Here is a 12,262-nt window from a genome sequence, read left to right on the forward strand (position 1 = left end):
CAAACTTGGTTAGTAAACTTTCAAATCCTGCATCCGGGTAATTTATGAAGATAGTAAAGAGTACTGGTTCCAAGATGAACCCCTGCAGGATCTTGCTAGTCACTGGTCACCAGGCTGGTGTAACCCCATTCACTGCGACCCTTTGAGGCTGACCCATCAGCCAATTGTTCACCCACTACATTATGTGTTCATCCAGCTGTGTGCTGGACACTTTTTTTAGGAGGCTACTGGTTTTCCGTGGTCAGCTACATGGGTAACCTAGTCATAAAAAGAAATTGTTTGTTAGGCAGGACCTGCCCTTTATAAACCCATGCTGTCTTATAGGGATCCAATTGAAGCAGCAAATCACGCACAAGTTTGGGGTTGATTGAGAGTTTATAATTTGCACAGCTTGGTTCTCTAGTCCAGGACTCTGGGAGGCCCAAGCCCATCATCAGTATTGAAGACAGATGCAAAAAAAAAAAAATCATTAAGTGTCCTGTTTTGTCTATATCCCTGTTTATGAGGTGTCCATGCTCATCAAGTAATGAGCCAATGCTATTTCTGCCCTGCCTTTTGTCATTAATACATTTTAAAAAGCCCCTTTTGTTATTCTTTGCAGTGCTGGCAGCTTCAACTCTACCTGAGCTTTGCCTGCATGAATTTCTGCCCTACATTGGCAAACTGTCCCTGTAGTCCTCCCATATGATCTGTCCTTGTTTCCACTGGCCATACACCATCCTTTTATGCCTCATTTTGACTAGAAGACCCCTGCTTAGCCAGGCTGGCCTTCTGCCTTGCTTGCTTCTGGCATTTCAGAATTGTTTGGTCCTGTGCTGTTAGGAGGTGGTGCTTAAAAAGTGACCAGCACTGATGGACCCCAGCACCTTCAAAAGCTTTTTCCCTGGGGACCTTACTAAGCAGTTCCCTGATAAACCTGAATTCTTCTTTCCTCACATTCAGAGATCACACAATCATGAGGTTGGAAAAGACCTTTGGGATCATCAACTCCAACCGTACCTGTCTACTACTAAATCATGCCCTCAAGCATCTCATCTACCCACCTTCTAAATACCTCCAGGGATGGGGACTCAACCACTTCCCTGGGCAGCCTGTTCCACTGCTTGATAACCCTTTCTGTGAAGAAATTTTTTCCTAATGTCCAATCTAAACTTCCCCTGATGTAGCTTGAGGCCATTCCCTCTTCTCCTATCGCTTGAGAGAACAGACCAACACCCACCTCCCTGCAACCTCCTTTTAGGTAGTTGTAGAGAGCAATGATGTCTCCCCTCAGCCTCCTCTTCTGCAGCCTAAACAGCCCCAACTTCCTCAACCACTCCTCACAAGATTTGTGCTCCAGCCTCTTCACCAGTTTTGTCGCTCTTCTCTGGACATGCTCCAGAACCTCAATGTCTTTTTAATGAAGGGCCCAAAACTGAACACAGTATTTGAGGTGCAGCCTCACCAGTGTCAAGTACAGGGGGAGAATCACTTCCCTGGTCCTGCTGGCCAGACCATTTCTGATACAAACCAAGATGCTGTTGGCCTTCTTGGCCACCTGGGCACACTGCTGACTCATGTTAAGTTGGCTGTCAACCAACAACCCCAGGTCCTTCTCTGACAGGCAGCTTTCAAGCCATTCTTCCCCAAGCCTGTAGCACTGTAAGGGTTTTTATGTCCAAAGTGCAGGGCTCTGCACTTGGCCTTCTTAAATCTCACCCCACTGGCCTCATCCTACCAATCCAGCCCATTGAAGTCTTGCTGTCAGTTTTCCTCCCTTTACCATAGATGTTAAACTTGACTGCTTCGTGGTAACTGTGACTAAGGCAGCCTCCAATCACCACTTCAGCCACAAGACCCTCTCTGTTAACTAGCAACAAATCAAGGAAGACACCTTTTCTGGTCAGTTCCTTCAGTACTGGTGCCATAAAGTTATTGTCCAAAGAGTTCAGGAATCTTTTGGACCTGTTTGTACCAGCTGTGTAGTTTTCCCAGTTGATTACTTTAGGATTTCTCCTTACTATCTCTTTACTGCCTACATGAAAAAAACACTAGTGAATAACAGTCTGAGGGCCTTACAGGACTAAAGAGTCTTCTCTTCTGGTTATCTCTCTTACCCTAGTCCCAGGGAGGCAACAGGCTTCCCTGTGGGTTGGGTCTGCACATTGGATCCTCCATTCCCCTCTGAAGGGAGTCAACTTATGACAACTACACTTCTTTTCTGCCATTGCATGAGTGGTGCTGATGCATGGAGTTGTTGGCCTAGATGACCCCTCCATCCCAGAAGGACCTACACCCACATCATCAGCTGTATGCCCATCCAATTCCAGGGCCTCACGCCTGTTGTGTACAGTCACCTGGGAAGGTGATACAGGCTGAGAAGAGATTATCCTGCATTCCTGAGCAGTAACCCAAAGGTATTAGATGGAAGCATTTGAACATCAAGAAGCTAGATGGACTTGGGCAGGAGCCAAGAGTGATTTTGAGATGTGTTTGGAAGGGAAAAATCAGAAGCACTATCAAGAATTTCTGAGACTGAGAAGCCTGAAGAACGAACAAGTGGAACTGGCTGTCTGGGAAGGTACAAATAAACAACAGACAGAACTGAGTCATGCAGCCAGGCTAATTTGTTCTTGTCCCAAGGGCAGAGGAGGGTTTTACACTAACCTTGGACTTGCCTGATTTTAGTTCATCCCCTGGCACAAATCAGATGCTGATGAAATGCCTGCAAGCTCAAGGGGAATAGCAGCACATCTGCAGCCATGCCTATTTTATCTCAAAAGCAGCTCAGGCTCTACATTAGTCAGGAGTTCCTTGGTTGCCAGAGGAACCTATGGAGACCAGACAAGCAGTGTGGGTAACACACACAAACAAATACCAGTACATTTAACTAAACATCAAACCAAGTGAAAATGCTTTGGCTGGTGACTAGAGATGCAACATTACCCCACTGGCTGGCTACCACAGAAAGCTAGGTCCTAGGACAAGATTTTTTTCCTGAGAAACTATGAAGGGTTTCACTTCAAGAACCATTAGCAAAAAAAAAAATCCCAATACCATTTAAATCATGAGAGTGCTTGCAAATCCACAACCCCACTCTTGCATTTTTGAGCATAACACAGCTGCTATTGGTTAGCTCAGCTCATAGTGTTGGCTTGAGTCATGGTTCAGTTTCTCTGCCATCTTCAAAAAGTTATTGAAAGTTTCAGTCTGTGAGAAAGGCAAAAGCTTCTCTTGCCTCTATCCTTAATTTGCAGCTTCTTTTGAAGAGGATCTCTCCCCTTCAGGGTTATTAGGTAGTGCCTGTGACAGGCTGCAAAACCTGTATAGCCAGGGAAGTGCATACACTAGAGCTACATAAATGCAGAGATAAGTGTGTACATGCAGTAAATCTGTTCAGGGTCCCTGCTGCTGACACCTCATAGATCACCTAGAAACATTAAGCTGCCTAACATTCAAGTAACAGGCAGCAGTAAGAATTAATATAAGCATTATGCTTTCTGTGTCACATCTTGATTGGTTCTTCAGAAAGAGCTGCCTTGAACTAGATTGCCATTTGCACATACAACTGTCAGGCAGACACAGCTCTTCACCGCCTCCCACCCCCCACCAGCTTCAGAGGAAAACAGAAGAAACATACTCTCCATAAAGCACACAGCTGAGCATAAGGACCTCCAATGCAATACCAAGTTGCATTTGCTATCCAGGACAAACTAATTTTGAACTAAAACTTCAAAATAAGCCGTCATTAGTTAGTAACCTCTAGAGGCTGGCTTCCCTCCTTGGTGCCTCTCACTATTTCCTCATCTCCCCAGCTCGCAGCAAAAACACTCTCAATTGCATCAGCTTTGCTTACTCGTTAGATGAGGAGATTCTCCTTTGGCTAACCAGGATTGCACTATATGTGGCCACTAGGACTTTGTCACTTAAAGAACAGCAGCAACCCTAGAAGATTTGAACAGTACACAAGAGCGTGATTAAGAAGAGCTGTGGCAGGATGAAGAACGATTCCTTCACAGAGTTCCCCTCCTTTCTTTGTTCTAGGCCATCAACGATTATAAACTAAACATTGATTTTCACGTGGAGGCACTTCTTCATCTGTACCCAACTCCTCCTAGATTTAGGAGGCAGAAAGAAATTGAATAAAAAAATTGAAACAAAGAACATTTTGGAAGGGAAGAGGAGGTCTAACTGGCACTATAGTAGATGCACATTTTATTGAAACTAGCAATTCCCATAAGAAGGATGTGATAGTACTAATTGCATAAATAGTTCAAATCAAGCTTCTTCAATTGTCAGTTCATGTTTTGTTGCTTCCTCAATGTTTTTAAGTTGTCGAAGCACCCATTCTCTTTCTTTCTTTCTCTGTTATAGAAAAGAAAATATTTGTTTAGTCAACCTAATCCATTCAGATATCAACTGCTTAAAAAAAAAAGACAAAATACCACACAAACACAAAACAAACAAAGGCATTATGAACACAACTGGATTTTGGCTGAAGGTTTCCATTTGTTTTAAGTTAAGAAGCCTTTACTCTCCGAGTGAGCAAGATTTTCCAAGTTACCAACATACACATGAACAGCACAGTAGAGGAGAAAACCCAAACCATAACAAAATTTGGTAGCTTCAAACTGACATGACAGCCTTTCATAGTCTACCTCTGCTGCCTCCCTATCCTTTCTGTAGCATTTCCAAAGGCCCCTTGCCAGTTATCACAGTTCTAAGAAATTGAGTTCTCATACTCCACAGAGCAGAAGAGCAAGGTCTGCATATGATCTATTAATCTAAGCTTTCCTCAAGAAAGCCTACACTAATTGAAACCTACACGCAAGACACCATTTGCCATCACTGGCATTCTTCTATAAATCACTACAATTCGGATTAAACTAGGAAAGTAGTAGATTTGTCCCATTCTACTTAACTTGCCAACATTAAAAGAAGCTCGAGAATTTAAATCAATGATTTATTCCCATTCTTACATTTCTCCTATAGAAAGATATCTTAAACTGTACTTTTGCACTAAGCATAAAAGTTCACAAGCTGAAGCAGTACCAGTTTGGAAGACTACATTCCCATCTATTCTGTGATTAGGAATGATACCACAGAGTCTAGACAGTTATGACCTAATTTATAAGTATATGTTCTCACTGGTAAATTATGGAACATTTCCACAACTAAAATACTCCCATATTACTAGAAAGAACTGTATATATTCAGCACAGGTAGGACATCGTGTAGCTTAGCTATTTCATGACTAAGGGAAAGCAGTTACCACAAGAGCTTTATCAGTTTTCTTCTTCCTGGTTTTTACTATCAATGGATCTTTTATTCCTGGTATTCCAGTAAAAAGCCATGAAGGTCCACTCATGGGAGTTACTGCAGCCTCCTCAGATGTTTTGGTAGGAGCTTGAGTTTCCGAATTTGGAACAACCTTGCCACTTGTCTCTTCATTAGATTCATCAGAGGCCAGCACTGTGGAAAGCCGCCTTCTAGAAAATACAGCCCGAGAGCTTTGGCTTGTCTCTCTGTTTACTTCTTGTGAGTCAAATACTGTAGAAAGCCTTCTTGGGGACATATGAGGGATGTATGCTTCAACATGTACTGATGATACTTGAGCAAATGATCTGCTTAAATATGAATCTGGAACTGGAGATCCATAAAACTTCTTACTGGCATCTTGGTCCTTGATTGACTGATTGAACAGATCTGTAAGAGATGGCGTTGTTCTTGAAAGCATTGAGTCCACAGGAGTGCTGTGTTTCACCATTCTCTTTTTCAGAGATCTTTTAACATTCAGAAAAGAATCTTCTTCCAGCATCTTGAAGTCAGGTTTATTACCTTAAGAAAATAAGAAGAGAAAATTTTGTCATTACTCCCATAATGAGAAGAGCTCTGTAAGGTGTTCAGCTGTAAAAACAAATCCAAAGTGTTCCTGGATTTGTGTCTGGATTCTGTTTTTACAAGGAATTTATCCTTTCTATAGATCAATATTCAAGGGTTTGGAATAGCCATGTTGAACAGAACATGAGAAGACAGCTTGTCACACATACAACACTTACTAGTTCTAGCCATCTGCACATGGAGGTCCACATATGCTGGATTTTTTTAATTATTATTTTGTTTAAAGATCTCATTAACTGCAATGTCACTAAGACACCATTTTCTCTTTCAGAGTATACAAAGAACACACTCTTTGGGTCACTGCTGCTAACACTGGGTAGGTAGATGAAAACTGTTACATGCCAATATGATTATCATAAGGTAGCAAAAGTGCAAGTGCTCTAGAGATATGTGCAGAGTTCTGGATTCAAGCAATCAACTCTTACTCCACTTGACATTTTGGTTCTCTTTGTTTGCTTAAGTGAGGGCTCACAAACCTCTCATTCCCTCCTACTTGACAATTAGCTTACTACTTCAGATGACCTTAAAAAAAATTACATTCTGTGCAAGTCCCTTTTCAATTGACTATACAACAGCGGCAAGGATGATTGTTCGTAGCTTTGCCCCTAGCCATTTGCCAACTTCCAACTAAAAGGAAGTTGACTTCTTACACTTTGAGAAGCCTAGGACAAACATATCCAGTTTAATATTTCAGATAATTGTCTTAATTAGGTGAGCAGTTAAGTACTTCTAGTAACTGTAGAGCTCTTTACTTTCATGAGGCAGTTTGGATACTTCATGCAGGTGGATTACATGAAGCTCATCAAGAGGAAAATATGTTTTAAGTGCCCATATTCTGAGCCTTCTAGATCAAAGGTTTGGCTTGGGGTGGGCATGGGCAGGGCATATAGCAACAAGGCAATGAAGAAAGACACAGGAGGACAGGGAGATATGCTTACTGAGTAAAATGCATCAGTTCTCCATTCCTTGTAAGTGTTTTGTACATGTGTAGGGTCTGAGTTTAGCAGTGTTTGACATCACTCTGTTCCTAAAGAACAGGGGACAAGAGGTAGGGAGTTCTCTTGAATCATGTTTTCTGTTTTGGGCTGTTTTATTTTTCCTCTTCTCTCTCTCTCCTTGGAAGAAGGATGGGGCAGAGGAAGAAAGCCAGATTTTATTTGAATACCTATTTCTCCTCTCACTTCTCAGCAATGCTAGCTTGTGTGACACTTTATAAGCAGCACTCAGCCTAGAGACACCATGTTTTTCCTTTCTTGTTCAGCCATAGAATCATGTAATTGTTTAGATTCAGACTCATTCAGGTTAGTAAACCTCCAAGATCATCAAGTCCAGCTGTAAACCCAACACTGCCAAGTCCACCACATTCATGAGCACTCTATTTTCACATCGTTTTGAAGACCTCCAGGGATGGTGACTCCACCACTTCCCTGGGCAGCCTTTTCCAATGCTTGATAATCCTTTCAGTGAAGAATTTTCCCCCAATATCCAGTCTAAACCTCCTCTAGCACAACTTGAGGCCATTTCCTCTGATCTATATCACAGGTTACTTCAGAGAAAAAAGCCAACACACACCTCACTACAAACTCCTTTCAGATTTAGAGAATGATGAGGTCTCCCCTCAGACTTTGCCTCGCCAGACTAAAAAACCCCAGTTCCCTCACCTGCTCCTCATAAGACTTGGGCTCCTTTACCCTTCAGGACTGCCTCTCAAGGGACTCTGTTGACCAGTTCCATAAACAGGCCATAGTCTGCCCTCCAGAAGTCCATGGCAGTGGTTTTGCTGGCTCTGTTCATCACTTCACTAAGAATCTAGAACTCCATCATTTCACAGTTACTAAGACTCCTAAGGCCTCTGACTACCACATGCCCCACCAGTCATTCTCTGCTTGTAAACAGCAGCTCAGGTGAGGCACCTTCCCTGGTAGGCTCACTCACCAGCTGTTTTAGGAAGTTATTTCACACACTCCAGGAACCTTCTAGACTGTTTCCTTTCTGCTGAACTGCATTTCCAGCATACATCTGATAGGCTGAAGTCTTCCCCTAGGGCAAGGGCTAGCAATTGTGAGACTTCTTCCAGCTGCTTATAGAACACTTCATCTGCAGATTGACTTCCCTCAGTTTTTATAATAGAGGTTTACTAGCAACAAATTTGCATGATTAAACTTAGAGAAAAAATAAGAAGGAGTTAGCAGCCCCCACCCTATGCCAAGTCCATCCTAGCTATATAATTTAATGCTTTACCTTTACTAGTTAAAATTTACATGGGCAATTAAAATTTATTTAAATGTAGGTTTTAAGAGAATATTTTCAATCAAATCTTCTGAGAAAAACTTTTTTTCACACATTTCTATGCTTTAGAGATACATATATACAAACAATAAACTTTCTGCACAGCCATTTTAATAACACCATTATAGATGAAGGACAGGAGAAATCTAAAGACAATGGAGGAAAATAAGAACATTTAAGAACATCAGAGTCTACCATGGAGAACACATCTTGAAGCAATTCAAGAAGGAGAAAGAGTAAAAAAAAAAAACCAAACCAAAACACCCCCCCAGCCTTACCAGACCCACCAAGAGTTTTCTCCACTGTTTTTCTCTGCTTCTCAGATGATCTGGCTTCAGCTGCTACTTCACTCCTTATAGCCCTGCTAGCCTCCCAACCTACTTTGCTATAGAGCCTCCCTAAATCATACATTTAGCTTATTTTTATGAGTTTCAGCTGTGCTGATAACTGAATAAACTACTAAATAGAAATCTAGGATGAATTAATCATAGGCAAATAGGCTACTCAACTTGTCTATGTGCTATGTTTATTGCTATTTAATCTCTGCTGCTTGCTGCTTATCTCAATCACAAAAAGACAACTAGCAGTTAAGTGGCTTCATATGGCTGCTTAAGGCACATTGAGGGTCTGTCACAAGATGGATGTATGTTGATGGACATATGGATGTTTATGGAGTATATCTGCACCCAGTAAAAATTTCTTTTCTCACTGCTTCTCTTGCCCAAAATATAAATGAGAAAACAAATGTTATATCTGTCATGAAAAAGTTCTTCTTTTAGGTAGCAAGAATAAACTGAAGATTTTCCCACAGTCTGAATTTCACAGTGTTTGCAGCTAACAACTTTGGAAATGGAAGTATTTTGTCTTGAAGTGAATGGTCTCAAAATACCAGCTTTTAGATGAGAATTGTGCTAATTTGAAATGGTATTGTTCAAATGGACGATCATAATTTTTGTCACCAGAGAAAAGCAGCTGGACTGCACCAGCTCTGCTGAATTGCAAGTCAGCTCTGTGGTGGATGGCAGTAAACAGCTGCTATCACAACAGTATAGAGCAAGCACAGGTGTGAGGGAGCATGTGCAGAAATACTAGGGTAGCCCTTTCTGACAAAGCATGGCCTGTGGACCTTTAAAACATAAGTTGATCAGACAGGCTGATCAGAGCTTTATGTGGGTGACCTGAGGTTGTAGAGTGCATGTAGCGTAGACAGAGGGGCAAAGGGCTGATCTTGCTGGGATTTTAACTTGTGGTTCCAGGGAGTCTGAGCATTTCAAACCTAATCATAAACCACTGTCTCTTGACACAGTACTAATTGCACTATGAATAGAGCTGGAGCTACTGGTTCAATATTTAGGAATAACAGTTTGTCAGTACATAGGGAAGGCTGCTAGGTTTAAATTATGTGCCCCTAAGGAACTGAAAGAGAGCTTGAGAAATGGAGGCACTTTACAATCACATGGATTGCACAAGTAAACATCCTGGAAATAAATAGTCTGTCCAGAATCAGCTATTTATTTCCTAAATTCCCAGGAGAGGTTCCTACAGGAATATTTTGAAAACTAAACAAAAACTATTTTGAGATATTTGTGGCTGGACAAAAAAAAAAATATATAAAAAATTCAGTCCTTAATAAACATGCAAGAGGCTAGACCAGCCCTTTACCTTATTTTGAATATTAGTAGTTAGTTTTCAAAGTAGTGGCCTTGTGGCTTGCTGAGTAAACCCACCAGGTCAGCTTTACCATACCTTGCAGAGCTTGGCAAGCCAGTTCCTTATATAGCACAGAGTGGAGAGTGATGTCTTGACATAATGTTGCAATGTTTGCCCTGTCCTGCTGTGTAAGTGGGCCACAGTATCACCTCTCCCAGTGACAGACCGATGCAAGCTCAGTGCTTGGTCCAGTCCGGTTCAACACCTTTATCAATGACCTGGATGAAGGCATTGAGTGCACCCTTAGTAAGTTTGCAGACAATACTAAGCTGGGAGGTAGTGTGGATCTGCTGGAGGGCAGGGAGGCTCTGCAAAGGGATCTGAACAGGCTGGATTGCTGGGCTGAGACCAAAGGCATGAGGTTCAACAAGTTCAAATGCCAGGTCCTGTACTTGGGGCACAACAACCCTGTGCAGTGCTACAGACTAGGGGTAGAGTGACTAGAAAGCTGCCTAGAGGAGAAGGACCTGGGGGTGTTGATGGATAGCCAGAAGAACGTGAGCCAGCATTAGCCAGCCCAGGTGGCCAAGAAGGCCAATGGCATCTTGGCTTGTAACAGAAACAGCATGGCCAGCAGGTCCAAGGTTATTCTGCCCCTGTATATATTCAGCACTGGTGAGACTGCACCTTGAATACTGCGTTCATTTCGGGACACCTCACTACAAAAAGGATGTTGAGGCTCTGGAGTGTGTCCAGAGGAGAGCAATGAAGCTGGTGAAGGGGCTGGAGAATAAGTCTTACCAGGAGTGGCTGAGGGAACTAGTGTTGTTTAGCCTGGAGAAGAGGAGGCTGAGGGGAGACCTGATTGCTCTCTACAACTACCTGAAAGGAGGTTGTAGAGAGGAGAGAGAGCTGGCCTCTTCTCCCAAGGGACAGGAGACAGGACAAGAGGGAGGTTCAGACTAGATATCAGAAAGAAATTTCTTCACAGAAAGGGTTATTTAGCACTGGAACAGGCTGCCCATGGAGGTGGTTGAGTCCCCATCCCTGGAGGTATTTAAAAGATGTGTGGATGAGGTGCTCAGGCACATGGTTTAGTGGCAGATAGGAATGGTTGGACTCAATGATCCAAGAGGTGTTTTCCAACCTGGTGATTATATGATTCAGGAAAAAAAGGAGAGGAAGGATAAGTTCGTGAGGTTCTAGTACTGATACTTGTTCCAGTATATGAATCTACTCTGGTTTCAGGGAAAGCTGCTTGCCTTATATTCCCCTTGCATTAGGGATGTTTGGGCCATCTACTACCTACTGGATCCACAATACATCTTTCAAACCACAGGACTTCCACCAGTGACTTCAAGGGGCATTAATCCACTCCAGGAAACAATCATACTTACAGGGAGAACAATCTCGTGTCCCTTAAAAGGAGAGGGCTCAGACCTCAGAACAAACGGACCTAGCAAACAGCTTATTTTTGGAGAAAAGTCACTAGTCTTGAAGAAAAGCAGTCGACTTCATAGGTATCATCACATCTAAAGCATTGCTTTTAGCAGGCAAAAATGTCCCTATAGAAAGTGGCTTCTGTGGCCTTGGCACAACAGAAATTGGAAACTTATTGAAACTCTTCACCTTCTTCTCACACATGCAGAGACATTTCCCCTGTATTTGTGACCACAAATTAAAAGCCTGAGATAGTTATAGGTGAATCAACTTAATTTGGGCTGTGAAACCAGAATACAGTAATTACAGAAAAAATAAAAAAAACGAGTGTGATCTGCAAATACGTTCTGGCTTCAGCATGGATTAAGTCCAGTGTAATATTGGTAGTAGACTTATATAAGCATATTGAGGACCTGAGTCAATCGGCTACACCAGAAACCATTTTAACTATTAGCAACAGTGAAAGATATTAGAATACCTGAGGTGTAGCACCTTTAGTAAAACAGTGTGTCCACTGTAGTACAAAATCCAAGAATTCTAAGAGTCTGACATTGTAAAACTGTGTCTCAAGGGAGGGTATATAGCAGTGTCCAAAATTACACTATGAAAAAAGAGATATACTATTTCTGTGTTTATTCATCTTTATTATACAGTTCAGTTTGGAAGGAACCTCAAGGGGTTCAAAAGATAAACTCACGGGGAAGATGATGGGCCTGACTGACCAGGGAGCTTTGGTTGGGACTCAGGATAAAAAGGAGAGCTTGCCACTTCTGGAAGCAGGGACAGGAAACTCAAGAAGAGTACAGAGATCTCGTTAGGTTATTCAGAAACAAAATTAGAAAGGAAAAGCCCAGCTAGAACTCAATCTGGCCACTGTTGTAAGAGATAAAAAATGTTTTTACAAATATATTAACAAATATAAGAGAGCCAGAGAGAATGTCCAGCCTTTATGGGATGTGGGGGAGAACATTACCACCAAGCATGAGGAAAAAGCTTAGGTATT

The 12,262-nt window shown here is 42.1% G+C and overlaps 1 protein-coding gene across 1 annotated transcript; it reads right to left on the reverse strand.

Moving 5' to 3' along the window:
* Nucleotides 1-4,257: 4,257 nt before the first annotated feature.
* CCDC201 (coiled-coil domain containing 201) lies at nucleotides 4,258-8,580 on the reverse strand. Its single transcript, XM_069859964.1, has 3 exons — nucleotides 8,448-8,580; nucleotides 5,252-5,817; nucleotides 4,258-4,344 (listed from the first exon to the last, which is right to left on the reverse strand). The coding sequence occupies exons 1-3, from the start codon at nucleotides 8,578-8,580 to the stop codon at nucleotides 4,258-4,260; spliced, it is 786 nt and encodes a 261-aa protein (XP_069716065.1).
* Between the last annotated feature and the right edge of the window lie 3,682 nt (nucleotides 8,581-12,262).

Source organism: Phaenicophaeus curvirostris, chromosome 6 (assembly GCF_032191515.1).
Source record: "Phaenicophaeus curvirostris isolate KB17595 chromosome 6, BPBGC_Pcur_1.0, whole genome shotgun sequence".
In the NCBI taxonomy this organism is placed as follows: Eukaryota; Metazoa; Chordata; class Aves; order Cuculiformes; family Cuculidae; genus Phaenicophaeus; species Phaenicophaeus curvirostris.

What these genes read in the sequence shown, in the direction of transcription:
- CCDC201 (XM_069859964.1), bottom strand. Translation starts at nt 8,580, where the DNA reads ATGTATGATTTAGGGAGGCTCTATAGCAAAGTAGGTTGGGAGGCTAGC. An exon ending in GAAAACTCTTGGTGGGTCTG is followed by an intron (nt 5,818 to 8,447) that starts GTAAGGCTGGGG and finishes TATTTTCTTAAG; the next exon opens with GTAATAAACCTGACTTCAAG. An exon ending in AAACTGATAAAGCTCTTGTG is followed by an intron (nt 4,345 to 5,251) that starts GTAACTGCTTTC and finishes TTTCTATAACAG; the next exon opens with AGAAAGAAAGAAAGAGAATG.